The 23,002-nt window shown below is 37.1% G+C and overlaps 1 protein-coding gene across 1 annotated transcript in view; it reads right to left on the bottom strand.

The window, feature by feature from the left end:
• Positions 1 to 23,002, bottom strand: part of EPHA6 (EPH receptor A6) — a gene marked incomplete at both ends in the record, with an annotated part of 502,842 nt that overhangs the window by 454,553 nt on the left and 25,287 nt on the right. The window contains one exon of the mRNA XM_084267717.1: positions 11,603 to 11,667. Within this exon, the coding sequence (XP_084123843.1) occupies positions 11,603 to 11,667 (65 nt within the window). The remainder of the gene's footprint in view (positions 1 to 11,602; positions 11,668 to 23,002) is intronic.

Here is a 23,002-nt window from a genome sequence, read left to right as displayed (position 1 = left end):
TATGAAACTCCTTAGGACTGCAACTAACATTAAGATTGTAGATAATGTCAAAAATGTAGAGTAGAGGCCTTCTTGTCCCATACTTTCTCAAAAAGAAATGGAGAAGTCTGTCCCAGCAGCACATGGAAGAAACACTGGTAACTAGAGCAGTATTTTAATTGTCCCCCAAACTGTTCCTAATTGCCACACTTAGATCCACTTGATGAGAATTCCAGCAGAGCAGAAAAACTATCCATATACAACCTTTCCACCCTTCTAACTGTTAGTACCCATGTTACATCTCATAATTTAAAGCACAATTAGAACATAAATTATTTACTGCAACTTCCAAAGGGGACTACGTGTGTGCTTAACTAGATAAAAGAGGCTTAGAGAATGCTTCAAGCTTACAGATTTCTTGATGAATTGATTACTTTTCTGTAACTTCAAAAATTCATTCAATATATTTAAATATCTGTAAAAGGCTAAAAAGTAAAGCTGGGGTGGGTTTTTTGTTTGGTTTCTTTGTTCCTTTTTTTTTTTTTTTCAGCTTCCTCTTAATTCTAAGGCTTCCAATATCAGGTCAGGCTACTGCAAACCATTAAAAATGTATTAATTCTTTCATTTTCATTATACAGAGAAGATCCACTTTTAGAAAATAAATTATTCCTGTCACTAAAAATGATAAAAAGAAAGAAGCAGTTTGCCTAGATTTTACCTCAATTACTGAGCACAGTATATGAGTAAAAAGCAGTAACTGCTCTTTAGACAGTGAAGCATCTTTTGCTGCTGCCACTTTAACCTTTTAATGTTGAAAAATAAAATTAAAAATCCAGAGAGATATTTGAGAATACCTAGGTATTTATCAACTATTTAAGTATTTATGAGACCATCTCCTAAGCACACAGGAATTCCAATGGGTAATTCCCTCGAGTTCTTAGTTTTTAAAAATACAATGGTTCAGATGTTCAGTATGCACCTGGTATTTCCATAAATACTCTTCCTCCACTTCCCTTTTGCCTTTTCTCTTCCATGATTTTCTAATGAAGGCACTATTCAATTTGATATTCTTTATAACTCCATGTGTGTGCACAGTGAATGCTGTATTATAACAGAACAATATATTTAATTGGGAATGGATATGAGTGAGTTCTTTGAATTGTAGAGTATTTACCTGTTCACAGAAACCATAAAGACTCTGTAATTCAACATTCCTGAAAATATATGCCATGGAATTTGAATGAATCATTCTTCCTCCCACAACCCAGTACGTTTCCTTCTCAAAATATGATTCTCGACAGAAAAAAAGTAAAGTTTCACTGCATTGTACTTCTTTCTTGTTGCTCTTTTTGGCAATCCAAGAAGCCAAGGTACTTTAAACTTCTAAATGCAAGAGATATGAATGTGAAACCTACAAAAACTTCAAAGCTATTTTTTATGCATTAAGTACATAGATGTGCAAGCCATATATGATACTCTGATTTAGCATAGATTTTGTGGGGCTGCACAACTGAAAAAGTTACATGTTTGCTGTGCTTCAGTAACTAAAGTGTTTCTCATCCCTGCAACGAGAAACAAAAAAAAAAATAGAAATACTGCTACTGGCCAGTCTGCACCCTCTTTCGCTATGTAATATACAACCTACACTGAAATACAATCAATTTTCTGTGCATTATAACTGAAGAATATTCATTATAAAATATACATTAAAAATCAATAGCCTGAGAAAATTACATAAATAGTCTTACATTTGCTGTTTGATAGTTTCTGGGCACTGAGAGCATGAACTGGCTCTAACCAGAGTATAGAATCATGGAGTCCTTAATGTCGGAAAAGACCTCTAAGATCATCAAGTCCAACAATCTGTCCAACACCACCATGTCAACTAAACCATGTCCTGGAGTGCAATGTCTACGCATTATTTGAACACCTCCAGGTACGGTAACTCCGCCACCTCTCTAAGCAGTCTGTTCCAATGCCTGACCACTCTTTTAGTGAAGATGTTTTTCCCTAATATCTGATCTGAACCTTCTCTGATGCAACTTGAGACCATTTGTTCTTGTCCTACTGCTAGTTACTTGGGAGAAGAGATCAACCCCCACTTCACTACAACATCCTTTCAGGTAGTTGCAGCAAGCAGTAAGGTCTCCCTTCAGCCTCCTCTTCTCCCGACTAAACAACCTCAGTTCCTTCAGCTGTTCCTCATAAGACCTGTGCTCCAAATGCTCCAAACCTTTTTAAAAACCCTTTAGTTTTATTTACAAACCTTGTTTAAGGAAACAAACTTTTTAAGGAATAGCACTTCTCTGCATGGCGGATTACAAGACTGCCCACTTTGCTTCCTTTTTCTTTATGATGTTCCTGATGCTACTCAGAAGTGACTTAACAAAGAATAAAACCAAAAAGAACACACCAAGAAAAAAAAAAAAACCAAAAAACAAGCCAACTGAAAACAGTAACAACCCTCCTGAGTCCTTAATGGTCATGAAAGCATACAGTTAAGCAAGAAAGCAGAGTATGTGGTGTGAGGAAGGAGTCAGGGAAGCTTGATCTTGGACAAGACAGACCCCAATTCCCTAACGGTCATATCATTTAATTAAATTAATAGCTGAAATTCAAGTGTATGTGGCTCCAACATGGATTTTAACCCCTTGGTACATTTTATATTAAATATTTGAATAGTCATGGAGAATGAAATGTAGATGACAAGCTCTTAACTGACATCCTAGTAAGGGGTCATCCTACTAGAAAAACAGTAAGAAAAATTCTTCTGCTTTGCAGGTAGCCTTCAGTTCCAGCTATATACAGGAAACTCTGCCTTTACTTGGAATACATTGATGTACAACACCATCTAAACTAAACAGGTGTGGAAAAATAATGCAAAAACCATACACAACATTACTATCATAAATTTATGACTTACTAATTCATATATTAAAAATACAACAAACTACATTTGGTTGAGCAGTTTAGAGACTACTACTACTTTACTATTGCAGATTACTATTTACATATATAGCTGTTCTGTACTGAAACACTCAAATATGTTTATAATACTCCTTCATTGTGTCTGTTTGCCAGCAAGTGGTGGAGTTTGGGTTTGTTTTTTTTTTTTGTTTAGGCTATGAGTGCTTTAGATCTGTGACTGCACAGTGGCCCAAATGTGACTGCACAAACAGGCACAAAAGTGTTTGCAATATCCAAATAAGAAGGCAGTGGTGTATTTTGCCAATAGCTATTCTCTGCGGAATCCTTAATTAGTTGTTTCACAAAAAAAACAACCCAATGAAAAGTAATCAGGATTGTATGTACCAATGTAGGTACAAAAGACATGAGGATGACAAATAATATCTCTTCATCACAGGGCCCGGAACATGTGAATGTGACCATTTCAGATGGAACATTCTCTGGCAGCCCTGCATCCCTTTCGCAGCACAGTCACAGCTAATTCTGTGGCCAGTGTTTTCATGTTACATATGCAGACAGAGTACATTTTTTGCCATTTTGACAGGAAATACAGATGAAAACAAAAACTCAGGCATACAGCAAATTACTCAAGACACTGGCAGTCCCAGGGACACAGAGCTTCCAAGAAAACTTCTTATGTTCTAAAACATACCCCTAAAAGAAATACAGGTACTTGACTCCTATAGGCAAGTTGTCTAATAGAAGCAACAGCATTTGAGTAGATCTTTGATATACCTAGTTGTTTAATCCCTGCAGATGAAAATTAATCTCAAAAAAAATCCCTCAATTTTTCTTTTTCCTCATACAACACATTTTGACTATTGAAAAGGGTCTTAAGTAAGGTGCTGCAAAGGATAGTGTCTGCTAATATCCAAATTATAGCTCAAATACATGATTTCAAATATTTTTCTTAATGTCAGATCTGTAAATTTCCCACATTACATGAAAATCTGATTAACTTCCTTCTTTTTCCTTCATCCTTGTTAAATGCTCTGACAGCCAAATCCCTACCTTCTATTAAACTTCTTATTAAAACCACAGTCTCTGTGACACCTCTGACATCCTGCTGGTGAGCTTTCATAGATGTAACTATGTATCTTTATTACAGTTGAACTGGTGTAATAAAGGGAAGAATTTAGACTTTTTGATGTATTTTTTTCTCAAAACTGACCTTGGTTCTTAGTTTAAACTTCTTGCTATTTCTGCGTGACTAAAAGTAATTTACAATATTCAAGCACAGATTACAGAGACCAGGAAGTATTATCATGTATTATACAGTAGTTATACAGCATCATAAATATGAATTAGCTGTCAAAAATAAAATATTGAAGGATTTCTCTAATCAGACCTTTTAGAGCTAACATGTTTGGTAAATATTTAGAACACAAAAGTCATGAAGGATGATGTAAGTAGTTTGTTCAGGAACACTCATCGGAGGACAAGGTATATTTATATATCCAGGAGTGGACAGATTACTCTGTGGTATAAAACTGCAGTTCTAGAAGACAATTACAAGTCACAGTGAGAATCAACCAAACATGAGCTCCCGACATGATTACAGCAGTGAGAAAGCCTAGTGGGATCTCTTTGATGATTAAACAGGAGAATAGTAAAGAAAAGTGGCATTGTGATTAGTAACTGTAGAAAATAATGAAATTTATTGTAAATACTACATAGTTGTTTCTGCATTTTCAGAAAAGAAGAGTACCACAATGATTTGAATTTTAGAGATGTAGGAGGAACAATGAAGGACTTCACCAATTTAGTTAAAGTAGGAGGCTGAGAAAGAAGAATCTGGCAGTAGGAACTCTTTTTCAACCAGTGATCTAATTAATTAATGGAACAAATTACCAAGGGAAATTATGGTTTCCTGATGTCTTTTAAGAAGATATACTTCAGTGAGGTACTTGTTACTGAGTAAATGCAATGACGAGACTTGAAATCTTAACAGTCTCTAAGGGCAAACTGATTAATTGTTCTCTGTGGCCACAAAGGATTCAAATATCTATTGAGTTCTAATAGTCACAGCACCAAAAGTGATGATTCTAAGTACTGATGACATTGTAATTCACACTGCTACATCAAGTGTTCAAATCAGTCATCCATAAAATCAATACAGTAGTAGCCACGTGGGTATGCAAATTTACATTTACAAATACACAGAATTTCCTTCATTTCTATTTTATAGACAGGTCCAAATGGGAACTACAGTTCGGAGAACCTGTATTTCCTTCACACTACCATCTGCACTATTTATTTGTTGTTATCTTTTCCAGAATGTAGTTTCCTGATTGTAGACAACAAAATAATATGAAATGCAGAACTAAATTTGGCATATTGAGTATCACTGCACATACCACACAGTCACTACTTTTTTCTTGTGCTGCCGTACTGCTACCTGACCATGTTTAATGCACTAACCTCACTTTCCGTTTGCGTAGTAGTGATTTCAATATGCTCATATTAGTCTTGTATCTCAGATACTTGATTATTATACTTGCTTTTCTTGCTTTTACTACTTCACATGACTTGCTCTGTTCTTATTTATAACTTCCCCACCTTATACTCCTTATTACAATGTGTGTATCGCACCTAAAGATGAACCTGATACTTGTACTATCATACAGTAAAGTTGTACTGCCTTCCTTTCTCTGTTCTTTTCTTGAAGTCAACTTTTTTAGTTAACTTTTTACACTGTTTTCTACTCTTTATGCATCCAGTGACATTGTATTGGAGACTGCTACTTTTTTTACTAATTGCTTTGTTTATGGATAGTTTTAATAAAGAAGCAGACCTAAGCTTCTCTTTTTTTAGAAGTGTTGATTGGGTTTTTTTATGTGACTTCAAAGGAAATTAGGAGAATTGTAAAAATAATCAATTTAAGAAAATTAATATTTAAAAATCTTAGGTATTGCATAACAAAGCTCCAAGACATATTGCCCAATCACCTTCTGAGATACCACTTAAAAATGAAGGTGAAGATGGATAGTTTAATCACTCACACAGCTGTCAAATAATTTAGAGGATTTCTAGTAGGCTCTTTACTGCTGAGGCTTCACATTTTGCCTACCATGACAAGTCAAGGTAGCTTGTACAAGCCTCTTCCACATGTAAATAATTTCTCACAGCCTTGTGAGGGTATTTTTTTCCTCAAAGCCTTACAAGTTTTTTCCCTTCCTCCTCAATAATCAAAACCTTTTCAACCACTTAAACAGTGCTTAATCCCCTAGAAAAAAACCCACCCTTCTAACAGTCACAGCACCATGGGCTGTAGTGAGAAAATCTGAGAAAAATAATCCTGTTCCCAAGGTCAGCAAACTGACTTCAGCTGGAACCCTGAACAACAACTTGACCGGCCTGCCAACCAGCTCATATTCACAACCTCATTTGAAACCTATGAAGGGATTCCTTCCAATTTCTTGCAACAATCAAAAAAAAATTAAAAAAACTTATTCTGCATATTCAAGGTTATGGAATGACAATTTGTTGAGTGAATGTCTACTTTAATTCCACAGCATGTGCTTTTTCTTAAATCAATCGGTCATTTTGAACTGCAGCCCAAAGAACAGAGGAAGTATCACATGTGTCCATTATTAAAGAAATTTTAGACAGCCCATCACTGAGAAGCTAAACTGGAACTCCATCAGCAAAAGCTGATTCTATTGATCTCAAAGATGATAATGTTTTATGCTGCATTTTTGTAGCTCTAAGCTCTTAATTTATTACCTGTTCCAAATACAAAGAAAAAATCTGACAAGCAAAGAAAACACAGTTATACGAAAAACAATGATATTCTCATGCTTCAGGAAGGCTGTACAAATGACTGGGAAGATAATGAAAAAAATAAAAGCACATATATAAGCAAGGAATGGATCACACAGTTGTGCGTGACTCATCTTTGCAGCTAAATGATGGGGCTGCATACAAATGCCACATACAAAACTACCGTGTTGTATCTTTACTTCCGCGGGTAGGTATCTCTAGAGGTTACCAGCACTGCTGAATGCTTGCAAACATTTCATTATGAATCTACTACAAATAAAATGTCTGGGAGGTGGAGGTTAAGGTTCTGCAAATTCCAAAAGAATACCTCCTAATTTGTTCTCCTACCTCACTCTTGCCTGTTAGTTTAAAATCTCTGAGGCATACTGAATATTACCCAAATCCTGAGTATTAATATTACAGTTGCTATTTAATGGAAACATTCTTTGTGACCAGTAAATTAATGACTTCTGTTATTTTCAGTCTCAAGAAAACCTATCATCCCATCCTCCTAACCTTAAAAACATTTCTCAGAGCAGTAACTGTATGCCCATGACATTTTTCTTACACACATAAACACCACACACAGTTATTTGGGGGCGGGGGGGGGGGAAGATGGATTAAAGTAACATGAGATTTGTACAGTATCCCAACACAAATCTCTGTCAAAAGTGTAAACAAACCAGAACCAGTCCCTCTCCTCCTGGAAAAGGAAAAGTGTTGATGTGCCCACCATAGGACAAAAGAGGATCTAATTTCTGCAGTGATAATCTCAGTCACACAAATAATTATGCCATATTCTGAATTATATTAGGAAAGATAAATTACTGAGATTAGATGCCACTGTGCACATAAAACATCTCTGATGTTTGTGCACAAACTAGAAAGACAACAGCTTTACTGTTCTTTATAAATCAGTAAGTATAACAAGAGTTATTAGTCAACCCTAAAAGTACTATTTTGCCTGAGGTATAATTAACATGAACATTGGCCTTTTGTTTCAGAGGTACCATACCAAAGTGACATGAAGCATACAACATTCTGCTACCTACATGAGCACTTGCAAGATCAATTTTCTTCTTACCTTTATGTAGGCTATAGGATCCCAGAATAACTTTAATAGAAACAGTTTAGGTACATATTCCAGTTTAGTTTTAGAATCTTTAATATTTTATAAGACAAAATAATGTAACTTCTCATGTTTTGTTTTATGCAATTTCTCAATATCATCAAATATCTTAAACCAAAATGTACATTTGGCAAATTTTAATGAAGTTTATCAGAATGACACTACCTCTGAGAAAAATAAGCAAACGTCTTTTATTCAGCAGTTCTGCATAAATAACTACTTTCTTAGAAGACATTTGTATCTCTGGTGATTTGGCCCTGGCTGGAGGTCAGATGCCCACCTAGTTCACTCTATCACTCCCCTTTTCAGCTGGACAGGGGAGAAAATACGTATTGAGAGGCTCAGGAGTTGAGATAAGGACAGGGAGAGATCATTCCCTAATTAGCATCAAGGGCAAAACAGACTCAACATGGAATAAAGGAAAGAAATTCTCTAATTTATGGCACTGCACTGCACACCCAGGGACACCAGCGTTGGGTAAAGAGAAGTGCAACCAGATCTTCAAGCACCTTCCCCATCCCCTCCCTTCTGAGCAGCCTTAACTTTAGTCATGATTTCTCTCCCTTCTTCCCCCCTACTGTGGCATGGGGAGGGGATGGAGGAATAGGGGTTTTGGTCAGTTCCTCGTGAGCTGTTTTCCTTCTTAGCAGGAGGGGGGTGTGTCATTCCTCACACCCTTCCCCTGCTCCCCTGTGGGGTCCCACCCAAGGGAGACAATGCTCCACAAACTTCTCCAATGTGACCCCTCTCCTACTGGGCTTCAGCTCTTTATCACCTAACCCAGTGTGGGATGCTTCTATAGGGTGCAGTCATAAAATCACAGAATGTCTCTCAGTCTATCAAGCCCAGACTGCCCCAGCCTGGTCCTCCACAGAGTCTTCTCCCCAGCAAACCTGCTCCGCCACAGATCTCTCTCTCTCTCGCTCATCTCTGTCTCTGCCTCTCTCCATGGGCTGCAAGTGCTGGCAGGGGCTTGCTCCACGTGGATCACAACATCTCCTCTATGCCTCCACCTGGGCTGGCGCGGGACCTCTCTGTGGGTTGCAGGTGGGATCTTGTCCTTTTCCATGGGCTGCAGGGGAACACCTGCTCCACCATGTGTTTCATTATGGGCTGCAGGAGCATCTTTCTGTCTGGCACCTGGAGTGCCTCCTCCCCGTCTTCCCTGACCTTGGTGCCTGCACAGTATCTTACATCTTCTCACTCCCTGCTCTGGTGAAAAAAAAGTGGCTGTTTGCAGGGTTTTTTCTCCTAAATGTGCTTCCCAGAGGCGCTGTGACCATCACTGATGGGCTCGGCCTTGGTCAGCGGCGACTCTGGCCTTGAATCAGCTGATGCTTACTCTCTGGGGTCTGCAGAGAGCTTCCGGCAGCTTCTTGCAGAAGCCACCCCTGCAGCCCCCCTCCTCCACCAGAATGCAGCAGCCCAAAACTACAAGAGTATCCAGTATTTATTTGCATTTCTTGTTTGTTCTTTCTACATTGTTTCAGAGGTGCAGTACTGCCACTAGGCCCTACTGCTCACAGCAGCCCGTCCTGGAGTGTTGACCTAAGGCACCTCCCTTAGCTCAACAGAGGGCTTTGTTTGATGGCATATCCAGTTGTCTCCTGCTGTATGTGGCCAGTATCTTATAGGATCTTTCTTCAATGGATCAAGGATCTTCAAATCATGTATTCGCACCTGTTGAACATCCCAAACTGTGGATACAAAAAATTCTTGCAATGCACACGAATCTTTATCCCATTTATAGCTTGGATTCATTCATCACCAGTTTAGACATTTTTTCTTCCTGAGTTTATAGTACATGCACACTTCTCTTAACTACCTCTTCATAATGAATTTAGCCAGTTCCTCTCCCTGTTTTCATTCAAACCTCTTCTGCCTGTTTTATGTCACTGGAAGCCTTATTCTGTATGTTTTCCTCTTGGTAAAAACTGTTTTTTTCCAACATATTTACTCTACCTTTTTTTTAAAAAAAATGTACTTATTTGGGAAATTCTGAACCCTAAGTACCAACTCAATTGTAAATGCCTTGTATTCTACAACACGCTGCCAATTCTTAAAGCACAGCAAAGCTCCTATGAGACCCGAAAATCTCAATATGCTGCAAAACTAATCTTAAGAGAATGTATGACCAACAAAAACAGATACATTGTAATAGCTATATTTTAAATCAACTTTGAGTTCAAGTTTTTTTTGTCCTTGTATAGTGTGGTTATTGTTACTGGAGTTAACTAAAGCTTTTAAGAATTTACGGAATAACTGAAATTATATCTTGTGTGCTTTCCAAATACCAGCCTCCCTGTTCAATTCAACGACACTCATCACAAAGCTAGAGCAAAAACTTTCCCAATGCATTTTCTCATACTGACATATGACAGTATTTGCTTTTTTGCTACAGCAAAAATTCACTGCTGTATTTTCTCATCACAGTGTATGACAGAATTTGTTTTGTCTAGGATTTCTGAAGGAAATAAAACTTTCAGAACTGTAAGTCAGATTGCATGAGACTGCATAAAAAAATGTAAAACACATAAGTATGTGTAACAGACTGAAATTATGTCTAGGAATACAAAGAACTAGAAAACTCTTTTTCAGAGTAATCCATGAAGTTGAAAATAGGCTGAGATTAAGAAATGTCACATTTCTTGAAATCCCCGAGGGCTGAGACACAGAAGGCATTTTATAGAAATGGATTATTAAGGTGCTGAGGATAGACAATTTCTACTTCCTTCTGGAACAGATCACAAGAAATAAAATAAGTAAAAATGAAACTCAGAAAAACAGTATTTTCTGAACTCATTTCAGAGAAGCAAGTAATTATATACCTCATACAGAAGGATTAAGAGATAATGCCAACAAACAGAAGAATGATATACATCATGTACAGTGACATCAGAACTCAAAGCTGATAAAATAGGTGTTAAAAACTCCAGTATACGGTATGTTAATTACAAAGTTAAATGAAAAATGCCTCTGATATTCTGTCATATGCTTTGGCTGGCTGGAAAGAGAAGACCAGTTTAGGAAGTGTAGCCACTTGAACTTCAAAGAGTAAAAGCACTCCCCCTCCCCACACTTACCTGGCCACACCATCTCCAAGTAAACCAAACACCTCTAACACCCTGAGACCCTGTACAGAATGTCAAGTGCCTCCTTCACAGTACCGTTATCCCGTGTAAGATATTAAAACTGTAATCTACAAGTTTCAGTGCAGGAAAAAACCCAAAGCTACTTAAATATTGTCTCTGTTTAAACTGGTTTAATGACATTAACATATCTTTTTAAACTGGTTTAATGACATTAAAATATCTTTTATGTTCTGGTTTAACTAACCTAATACTATCTTACCAGATGCTAAAGTCCATATTAATTATTACTTAAATCACTGAAGTTTTGTTTCAAGTTATAAAATCCAAATTGATTTTTCCTCTTCTTTCACAAAAAAATATAGTCATTACACATTCCTCCAGCAAAGGAATTTTTAACATGGAACTTTATGATGTGTAACAGTTTGAATCAGATTTAAAGAAAGATAGATTCTTAACACTCAGAAAAGCAAGAGAAGGGCATAATAATGTGTATTCATGTCATTCTTGCATCTGTTATTCCTACTTACAGTGCAGGCTGCTCCAGTCTTGAAAACAACTGAAATCCTTCTGACAAGTCTATATTGCAAGAATATCCAGCCAGGTATAATAGCTATTCACTTAGCGGCAGAATGCCAAAATCAAGACATTAAAACCAAAATGGCGAGGAACTTACCCCATTTAAAGGAAATGTTTTCCATCCTAGTTCTCCAAGGGCAGCTGTAGTATCAAGTAACACAACTGAAAATGGAAAAAGAAACGGTATGTTTGTGGTATTGCTTGGATTAGATACATACAACAAATATTAAACTGCTATGAACCGAATTAGCCATATTAGCCAGGTATCTCTGCTTACAGTTAATAAAACAATTAAAATATTTCAGTATGAATAAAACCAGAATCTAAACATTTAGGCTTTCATGGCTTACATGTCATTATCAAAAGTTTCAGAAGGCACAACTCATACAAAACCTAAACTGTCTGCAGAAATCACAGCCAATACACCACCAATGCTTCATCATTAAAAGGTGCCTGACAAAGCATGTGAATTTCTGTAGTTCCCTGCCTGAAAAACTAGGTAGCCTGTACATGGACTTCAGCATTAAAGCTAATAAACTAAACAGTTTCAAAAACTTCCCAGAAAGCAAGCTATACAACATACAAATTGGATAATTCAGAAAGAACACAGAAAGACTAAGTTTTAGAGCTGATAACACAGAATACCACAGTGCTGAAAGCTGCTACATGTATTTTGCGTAATTTCTGTGATATTCATTTTGGTTCTTTTAATATAGGACAGGATGTGCATTACTGTCCCTATATATCACAAAATGTTTCTGCATTATTTTAATATGTTAAACTGTGCTAGTTTCCTTTGTCTCTTCCTTTCACTACTAATGCACAATTTATACAGAACACAGCTCATTGTACCAAGGCAGCTGACTGTAAACTAAATATTTGGTACATGAGACATTGTACCTACATGTACTACTGCCCTCTAATGGAATCGTTCCATCTGACCCTCTAATTTAAGTAATGTAAATCAGGACTTAAAGAGAAAATTAAGCACTGTATAGGGTAGTTTATTTTAATGACCCCGTTAGTGTGTTTTGAATGCTCAGTTCCTCCTTATGGCCCACGGATTTCAATTCTTTTTAGAGTGGTTAAATGATGGAGAAAAATGATTCTATTAGTTTGGAATGTGACACCACAATCCATCTATCCATATATTTACGGGGGGTCTGTGCTGTCGTGCACTATCTTCCACCTCTTATCTGTCCACACAATCAATGTACAGCTATCTATAATGCGTTTCTGTAAAGCAGTACAGCAGCAGCAACAGAAGCCAGGTCATATTGTCTTGCCTCTTCCATAAGGCAAATTGGCATGGGAACTGTATGAACTTTCCATCTTGTTAGAGGAAACTTGACCTAGGACCTTCCTTTGTCTTTTGTATCGGCGGCAATTAGAGTTCATCTATATTTGAATGCTTGTTGACTTCTAACCAGAAACTGAAATAGTCTTATCAGCTATTTTACAGTCAGGTAACAAGCTCAACATTAACAAAATAAAAGTTTAATGATTTATTTGAAGAAACTAATGACATATTTAAAAGGATGTTCAACAAAGGGGAGTATTCTGCACTCCACTTTTTCACCACTTCACCAGTTTATGAAGCTTTATGAATAACCTGAAGATAAATTTAACTTTTAGGAGCCCTATTTTACTTCAAAAAAAAAATGGAATCCCTGTCCCCACTGAGACTATTGCTGCCTTCTGCTTACTTACAAAACTGTGATTTACAGCTGTCATAATATTTTCTCTTTGCATCAGGCTACCATACTCTCATCGAAGAGTCAGAAAAGTGTCTTCCCATTGGGCCTGTCAGGTAGCAGCTTCCTATGTAAAGTTATAATGTACTAGGGAACTGGAACCTCCAAAAAATTAAGACATCAGGTTTAGACATTTCATCTTCATAGAGAAGACAAAATGCTTATTTGGCTTCTCAGACTACTTCTGTTCATCTCAGGTGTTTGTCCTCTCTGCATCTCTCTTCTCCACGTGGAAAATACAGACTATTTGTAAACAGACTTGATTTTCAGCTGAGGTTATCTCTTGCTACTTATCATGTGTTATTCTGATGACATTTTAATTCTTTAATAAATAAGTACATAAGTAACCAAATGAAAAACACTGTATGTTACTGCTAAACATATGGATCTGCTGGCAGAAACTGTTTCTACAAACAGCATTGGGGCTTGAAGTGCCATTTCAGTTTTACAATTTTTGTGGTAGCAAGACCATGGTTTAATAAACATCATCCAGTTACTCAGAACTAAAAGTTCCAAGGAACAAGGCCCAAAATACAGGAAGGAAAGGGAATTAATTTCTTCAGTGTAGCTTGAATTAATTAATTTCTTGCCAAAATTAATCAAATACTACTTGAAAGCTCCAAACTATTCATTAAAAAAATTTAAAACTAGAGCAAATTCATTACTGAAATATGTTAAGTTTTAAATTAATCAAACCATGATCTTAATAATATTTCTTGTGTATATTTACCAAGTGATCATCATCAAATACCTGAATTTTATTTAAAATACCATTTTTTATACATTTTACATATCAAGCATCTTGTACGCTCACATATCCTCACTTATATCCACCAAACCTGTTAGAACCTCAAACTGGAGAATTCTAACAACCAAATAAATGCTAACCAGAATTAGCATGCTATCACTTTCAGAGTCAGAAATGAAAAATCCTAAAAATTAAAATACCGTCTCTCCAACAGTACTCGTATTGCAAAACATAAAGTAACTATCAATAAAAAATGTTCAAATCCTGGCAGATCAAGTAAACATTATGTTTATAGTAAAGAAATACAAATCCCAGTAAAGAGTTGAAATCAACAGAGCCCTCTATACAAATGAAGACACAGATAAAGTAATAAAATCCTTACACACTTCAGTGATTTGGAGATATCTACATGATAGACTTCAGTGTGGGACAGAGGTACCCAAGCTATCTTTAAATGAGGTAATTAAGAAGCAGTCTGGCCCCAGAAGCACAGACCTGATGGCAGACAAATTTCCACTGCCAAGAAGCTTCCACCTCACTGCTCCTTGGCAGAAAATTCACTCTACCAAAGAAATCCAGACTAAGAATACCCTCACGTATATGTCTGAATTACATACAGGATTGAACTACAAAATAGTGAAATTTTCTAATGAACTGGACATTCACTTTCAAAGGGACTAAAAAGAGATGATGGACGCTAGATGTATGATGCTTAAAATATGAGAAAATTTCCTCAAAAGTTAACAAGAACAGGAAGCTATATTTAGTGACCTTTGTCTCTATTATTTACTTATTTATACTCTTCTATATGCCAAAAAAAGCCTCATTCCTCTTAGATTAGACTTCATCTAAAGCAGCCATTAACTGCCAGAAGAAGCAAAAGTGTGTGTCTGAAACTACTGCAGGTAAAAAAAGCTTTGCATAATTGGTTGTAGCTAGAGCATTTTGGACATTCAACCTCCCCTGAAGCTGCTAGTTTTTGAGGTGATGTATACTGTGAAACTTGCAGAGTGAAGAGTGACAGACTGTAGGTCTGCCATTACAAAGTCATATCATGATTCCAAATTAACTCAAAGATACTTTAAAAAAAATCTCTTTGCATAAGAAGGACTTAGATTTAGCACTTGCATTTCCTTCCAGAGATAACTGAGCTAGGCATACTGTAACTTGTCCAACAGTAATATACAGACTTAAACATAGAGCTGTAAATCTATTGTTTTAATTAATTGGATAGTTCATACTTAGAATTTAGAAGTGTCTAGCTTTGTTTTCCAGTACATACCTTAATAGATATTACATGATTGTAACTCATTATGCCATACTGAGCTTTGATTTCTTTTTTTTTGGACATATCTTACATTGCTATTATTAGACTTTACAATTGAAATTAATCTTTTCAGAGGTTTTGCCCAGTCCCGAGGGAACTGTATTTAAAATTCTGATGAGCAGAGCTCCAAGGACTGACAGTGTGGAATCTTAATTCCAGTTCCAAAATACTATTCTGAAGATGAACTCTACAATCTTGTCTGTACCACCAAGTAAAAAGCCTTCCAAACATTCAATTCATTGGTTTCTTTTCTCCTCTTATTTTTTACACATCTCTGGAAGGTCTGACTTGACAGTTTTAAATGAATAAATGATTTCAGCCAACTAAGTTCACAGAAGCATAGCCCAACAACTGAAGAGGCCACCACATTACCCAGCTTAACCACTATCTCACCGTGGAATAATGATTTCACTGTTACCTCTATGATGGCCAAGCCAAAGACTTGTAAGCAAAATAGAATGACAGAAAGACATTAATTTCCTAACACTAGTAACTCCAGGAGCTGCAGAAAAATACCAGAGCAGACAAACCCCAAGAAAAAAGTGCCGAGACTCAGAAGATGACAACTTGGCAGGTCGTAGAACAGCTCACTCCAACACATGCCACCCAGGTGACAAGTACAGGGCCAGCAGAGACTTGGCAGGAGCCTCCCTCGGAGTGGGGAGCGTTTGTCGCTCAGCCCAGCAGCACATTCACCGTTGGTCTGCTCGGTGGCTTTGCCCATATGACACACACTCAGGAGCTACTCAGGATGTCCCATGTGCAGAACCCCTCCGCTGCACTGGGTAAAAGACGCCCAAATAAAAGACAGAAAAATTTCAGTAGCTTACAGAAGGGTGGGCAATCATCACACATGATACCCAGAAACAGGCATAACTGGCACAACTTTTTTCCCCCCCTGAGAGCTTACTTATTGACTGCAATCAGTTTATATTTATAAGATAAACATACTGAGCTTCTGAAGACTCTCACTTCCAGCTCCCAAGAGAGTTGTTGCTCTCTTCTGAAGTATCTGCACATTTTTTCAGGTTTTACAGTCTTTTTCATTTTTAAAAATAGCATCACCTGCAGTATTCTGAAATCGTGCCTTGTAAGAATATACATTAAGATAAAGAATGCTGCCTATTTTTATAGCCTGTTTATATATCTAAGGTCACATTAGCCTATTTTTCCTGCAGCACTGCACTCATAGGCAGTTATTAATCTATCAATATCGCTTTCCTTTACAGAATCACTCCTTTTCATCATTATTTTTCAGTTTGGGTTGCCTTTTTGTTCTTGAATGTACAAAGATCTATCTGTTTATATTAAAACAATTTTTACTTTTAAGGGCTGACCTTTACTAAGTGATAAAGATTCTTTCCCACCTACACATCCTCTTTATTTATTTACTTACTACTCTTCTGTCAGCTACTGATTTATTTCCATGGTACTAATGAAAAATTTTGACCAGTTAGAACTGTGAAAGGTATATTAAGGAATATCTCAAATTCTGTAATTTCACAGTCACTGAAAAGTACTCTAAGTTTTCTTAGACCTCAGGTTTTTTTTAAATCTATCTACTAAAAAATTTGGTCAGATTTTTACTGTCAAAATACTTTGTAGTATTTTGTCATGCTTTACAAAATCTAAACATATTACATCTGTGGCTTGTCTGCTTGAGGAACACAGAAAGAAGAGGGAGATGGACAACATGCAAGTTACCTTTGCCAATTAACATGTAATCAACTGGGAAAAATGGTTTAAATGCTTGGATTTTTTGACCAGGCCTGTTTTCCATAAAACAAATGAACTGGCATTCATTATATACATTTGAATTGAATACTTTTCCAGCATTTCCATTACTTTGCATGCAACAACTATCTGGTTTGGGCAAGATTAATGAGCTGAAGTATTAAAGGATGAGGACCACCTGTCTAGATACTAATTCTTCTGGGAAAGTATATAGGAGTCATAGCAAATCATACAGTAAACAAGTATCAGCAACGCTGTTTGACTGAGATAAACAGGATTATAGCCAGAAAAATATATAGAGTAATCCTTCCCCCCTCTTCAGCATCTCTAAGCCTTTAGAGGCAGTGCTGTGTCTGGTTTTCAGTACCTTACTTCAAAAAATACCTGGATGAGCTGCAGACACCACAGGAGAGTAACAGCAACGATCAGATCTCTAGAAAGACTGTGCTCTGGAAGGTCCGAGTGCACTGGGAGTCATTTACCTCAGAGGTTACATTAGAAGAACTATCCACTAATAATCATCTGGTGTGTAAAAAGCTGTGTAAAGTAGAATAGAATAATCTGCTCTCTATGTTAACAGCCAAAACGGAAGAAGGTTTTTAAATTACCTTAAAAATTTTTATGTTAGACTTGAGGAAAATCCTTACTACCCCTGCAGTTGTAAAGAGGGATAGTTGTGACTAATTGGGAAGCTGGGGAATCTCACTATAGGAGGCTTTTCAGACACCTTATACGCTGCCAGACCTGGTTTCTACAGAATCTCATGTTGCCTTGGGGCAGGGCAGGGGGAGTTAAATGACTTCTCTAATCCTCTCCAATGCTGTGATTTTTATAAAAATCTAGTTACCTGGTTAATGGTGCTTCCCTTTTCTTTTCAAACCAGTACTCTAACACCTACAGTCTTCCAATATTCTTGAATTCCCCGAGTCCCCAAACTCATTAAATTTAGTATCAGTAGCCCAGAGATCTCCTCAGCCAATTCTTTCAGGACTCTTGGAAGAGAACTACTTACGCCAGATGGGGAGTATTTCATATTCCTCATGTTATGTGAATAAATTACTAATTTCTAATTTTCTCAATTCTGAGCACCTTATTTTCTGCATCCTTCTAAAAATAGTTCAATGCCATTCACACAAATATTTTTATTCATAATAGAATAGAGAAATCCCCAATATCCTGAGTGCTGTGAGACTTGGGCTTTTACCTAACTTAGCTCCTATTTTCAATTTTCTACACTTCATATTTTCTAACACGTATCGATTTGCACATGTATCCTCTCTTTTCCATTAATTATTACAAGTGTTTACATTTCTAGCTTCTGCTTTTATGTTGCTTCCAATACAGTTTGAGCTGTTATCTGAAACTGACCTTTTTTTATTGATCAATAATTTCCCAATCAAGACCATTAAATAGGTATTTCCACTTCCACCTTTTCCATTTTCACACTCACAAGCACACAGTTAGAATTCTCTAATGAGAACTGGCCAGAATAATTTTTCATGTTCAAAACCCAACATCTCATTCTTGATAAATTCTCAGTCCTAAGAAGTTGCAAATTATTAGACTGGATGCAGTATTTTTTATGTTGGATAACTGCCTGTCTGATTTGGTGGTGTTTTACTCCCACCTACATGACGTTTCCAGTGAGCATCTTCAAAAACTCATTCCCCTGCAGCACCATTTTGCTTTCCATACATTACACAGAGATGCTTGAGGAACAACTTACCTTATTTTCTACTTTGATTCAGTTATCTATTTTGGTGTTAGTGTTCCCTACTACTACCTGGATAGATATAATTTCAAACCCTGTGTCTCTGAGCTAACAAGATGAAAACAAACAGTTGGTCTTTTTGCATAAAACGCCACTACCCAGCTTTTTTATTCAACCCTTTTTCCTAGAGAACCTAGGAAACCTGTTTCATAGCAAGATCATTTTTTAAACAAAATTAACATTTAAGCTCTTTGCTATATCATTTAATGCTTTCCTACGCTTTCATAGTGCTCCTGCTACTTCAGAGCCAATATAATTATCCTTTCTGTACCTTACGTGCAAACATGCACGATCTCCTGAGAGCGGAAGGCTGCTGTAATCCTACTGCTCCATCTCTCACTGGAATGTAAGCCAACATTTTCATACCAAAAGCTTCGGTTTTACATTATCCTTTTTCCCATTGCCTTTCTTCCATTCTCACTTGAAAAATCAACATGAATCCCTTTATTCTCATGTTGCATTATTATTAGCGTTACCAACCAACTGCAGACCCCTCAGTTACATCAGAGTAACCTCACTGGATTAAGTGTTAAATAGAAAAACTGAGCTGAGGCTCTGATTTATTCTCGTACTGTGCTTTTTTTTGGTGGAAGTCTTCACTGAATTTAGAGTATGGAATGCATATTTTTATTTGACAGTACCATGTAAATAAACAAGATAAGTAAACCAAATGCTCTATTTTGTTCTTGCTACCTAAAATCATGAGATACCACACTGAGAGATTTAATTTATGCAATTTTTTAAAATGAAAGAACATCTCTTGTACCCACTGAGATAACTGATGGAAGCAGAGTCAATTGATTCCAGCTGTATCTTCAATACCACTATTCCATGTACTGTCAAACCCCTGAAGCTAGTGAATTGGAAGTAGCTACTAATGGAACCTCAGAATAATGGTATCTCATTTGAACAATGAGGTGGATAAAACATATTGAAGACCAAAGATGATTATTATACTCATTATATATCACTTTTGCGAGCTTATGTTTCCTTCTGTTTGCAACTCATTTGCCAAAACCATATTTTTTCACCTCCATATACTTTTCACCATTCAGAGTTGATGAAGGTAGAAGGAAGAAATAAACCACTTGCTTCGCAAACCATTCTGATTTTTATATTCGCTATCCATGCTTTGTAACTGCCCCCCAACTGTATCATCACATCACTTTAGAAGAACAAGTCATGAACATCATATATGATTATATATATCTGTGATAAGGGGAGTTATATATATGAACATCCATCACTTAGAACTGCATGAATAGAAATGCAGTTTTAGAATTCTTTCAAAATAACAATGCATGTAGCCACAGGAGGATGAAAAAAATACTCAGATTTTAAACAAATAATCATACATGTATTTCAGCACCTTCAGTGTCTCTTAACTTAAAAAGTTAAACCTGAATTAAGCCCAGCGATACCTGACACTCAAAATTCTCCAAATAGGCCTAATTATTGTATGACTTCTACAGCACCAAGATATTAAGGTATTGGTCTTCTACCGGCATTTTCTAAGACTCCGTAAATGGTCTACTCCGTGTCTAAATTTTCCTTATCTAGAAATGATTGTTGAAATTATCACTGTAAATTCTGATAGATGGTCATAAAAGTCTGCCCTTCTGGAGAAAGCCTTTGGCTTTCATATTCAGGGAACAACAGACAATAGTCCTTACCTGTTATTTCAACAGTAAAAAGACCATAATTAGAACATATACTCAGCTAGTTCCCTACTACACTTACAGTGGATTATTTTTAGTATTTTAACACCTACCTTTCTGAAAGCAGGACAGTGGATTTTTACAAAGTGACAAGTCTGTGGCTACAGGCTTGAACTCAAGCTTTAAATTAACTTCAGGCTTTAAGGTATCTAACTACAAACATTTCTCATTTTAACAATAGCATTTTTACTTCCTTCTGAATGCCATTTTATTGTAAAATATGCAATCATAGTACTTTAAACACTTGTCACAATGCTCTCATAAGCAATTATTATAACCTACAATTTATAACAGTACACAGCCCACTGAACATACCTGCATCTTGTCATACCTCTATTTTAAATCACAGAACCATTCCAGGTTGGAAAGAACCTAAAGGGATGATCTGGTCCAACCCATCTTGGCAAAATCTCTGTCTAGACTAAATGGGCCAGCACCCTGTCCAGCTGAATGTTAAAAAGTTTCCAATGCTGGGGAATCCATCACTTCCTTGGGAAGACTATTCCAATGGTTGATTGTTCTCATTGTGAAAATCTTTTCTTGTGTGTCCAATTGCAGTCTCTCCAGGAGTAACTTGCACCTACCTCTCCTCATCTTTTCCATGCAACTGCCTGTAAAAAGGGAGTTTTGATCTTTGTAGCCATGCTTCAAGTGCCAGAACATAGTGATAAGAACAAACCATGCAGGCTTCCCAGGGTTTTGATCACCTTTGTGGCCCTTCTCTGGACCCCTTCCAGCATGTCCACATCTTTTTGTATAGTGGGGACTACAACTGAACCCAGTATTTCAGGTGTGGGTTGACAAGTGCTGAGTGGAGTCAGCACTCTCTGGGTGCTGCATTTGTTGATGGAACCCAGCATCCTACCGGCTTGCTTTGCCACTGCAGCACTGTTCACTCATATTGAGCTTCTTGTCCATCAGGTCCTCCGTGTCTCCTTCCACAAAGCAGGTCCCCATTCAAGTAGACAACAGCCTGTGCTGTACTCCTGGACTATGTTTTTCCAGGTGCAAGATCTTAAATTTGTCTCTGTTGAACTGCATAAGGCTCTTGTTAGCCCATGCTTCCAGCCTATCCAGGTCTTCCTGCAGGGTGTCTCTCCCTTCTGAAGTGTCTACTTCCCCACTCAGTTTGGTGTCATAAGCAAACTGCACCAGGGTGCACTTGATCCCATCATGCAAATCACTTATGAAGATATAACATATAACAGCACTGGACCAAATATTGATCCCTGGGGCACCCCACTTGTGTCAGGTTGCCAGTTTGAAAAAGTCCTATTTACCACCTCCCTCTGGGCCTAACCTGTCACCCAGTTCCCCACTCACCGCACGGACCATTTGTCTAGATTGTACCAAATCAGTTTCTCTAGGACGACTCTGTGGGGACTGTATTGAAAGCCTTGGAAAAATTCAGGTAGACAATGTCCATTGCTCAAGCTACAAGCAAGCAGATTAGTTTGTCGTAGCAGGAAATCAGGTTTGTCAAGCATGATTTGCCCTTAGTGAACCCATGTGTTTTTTTTTCCAATCATATGCTTCATTTGACTTGTGATAGCCCCCAGGAGGATTCATTCCATAAATTACATAATTAATACCTACAACTTTTTTAACTTTAGGATAAGGAAGTACTTTAAATTCTGGACAATCTAAATATTTTATAAAGTTGGCACTTAAGACACAGTAGAATTTAAAAAACTGAGACAGACAAACTTATTTTCAGAAACAAGAATCCTTGCACAAAAAACAAATAATAGTAAAATTTTATGTTCCCTTTTCTCCCATTATTTTTGTAACTTGTTTCTAATAGCATTAAACTTACCTAGAATAGTGCCAAAATACATAAAAAAACCCTCCAAACCAAACAACTAAAGAAAAGAAACAGATTAATTTTGAAAATTGGTCAATTGTTCCTATATGTTATTGTTTAAATGAAGGGGGGTTCTTTTAGTCATCAATTAACAGGCAGCGTTCTCTCCTGAAGTAGTCTCAGTACAGTTAAAATAGAGACTAGTTGGCCAACCATTAGTCTTTACAATTATTTAAGCCAATGTACTAAATGTTTGTAGGAGTTTTCTCTACAAAGCTTCTTCTGAAACTTCTGTCTTTGGTGTACAAAGAATAATTACATGAAGGAAAGAAAAATGACCTTTACTACTGTTTTGCAACGGAACTGACAAAAAGACTCCCTGCGTAACAACCTACAACAGCATCTCCTTGTTGTGGAGTATAACCAGAGATTCTCTTACCTCCACAGATGCAGCTGCCCATATTTTAGTGTTTTTTCTGCACATGCACATATGACCTGTCTGATGGTGAACATCTCTCTCAAGCAACTTACGCAGGTGATGCAGTTTTGTGTGGCTGGATTCTGGTGGAGGAGGGGGAGGCTGCAGGGGTGGTTTCTGCAAGAAGCAGCCAGAAGATTTCCCTAGCCTTGAGAGAGCAAAC

Source organism: Gallinula chloropus (assembly GCF_964237585.1).
Source record: "Gallinula chloropus genome assembly, chromosome: 1".
NCBI classification, from domain to species: domain Eukaryota; kingdom Metazoa; phylum Chordata; class Aves; order Gruiformes; family Rallidae; genus Gallinula; species Gallinula chloropus.
This window is presented reverse-complemented; position numbering and strand designations above follow the sequence as displayed.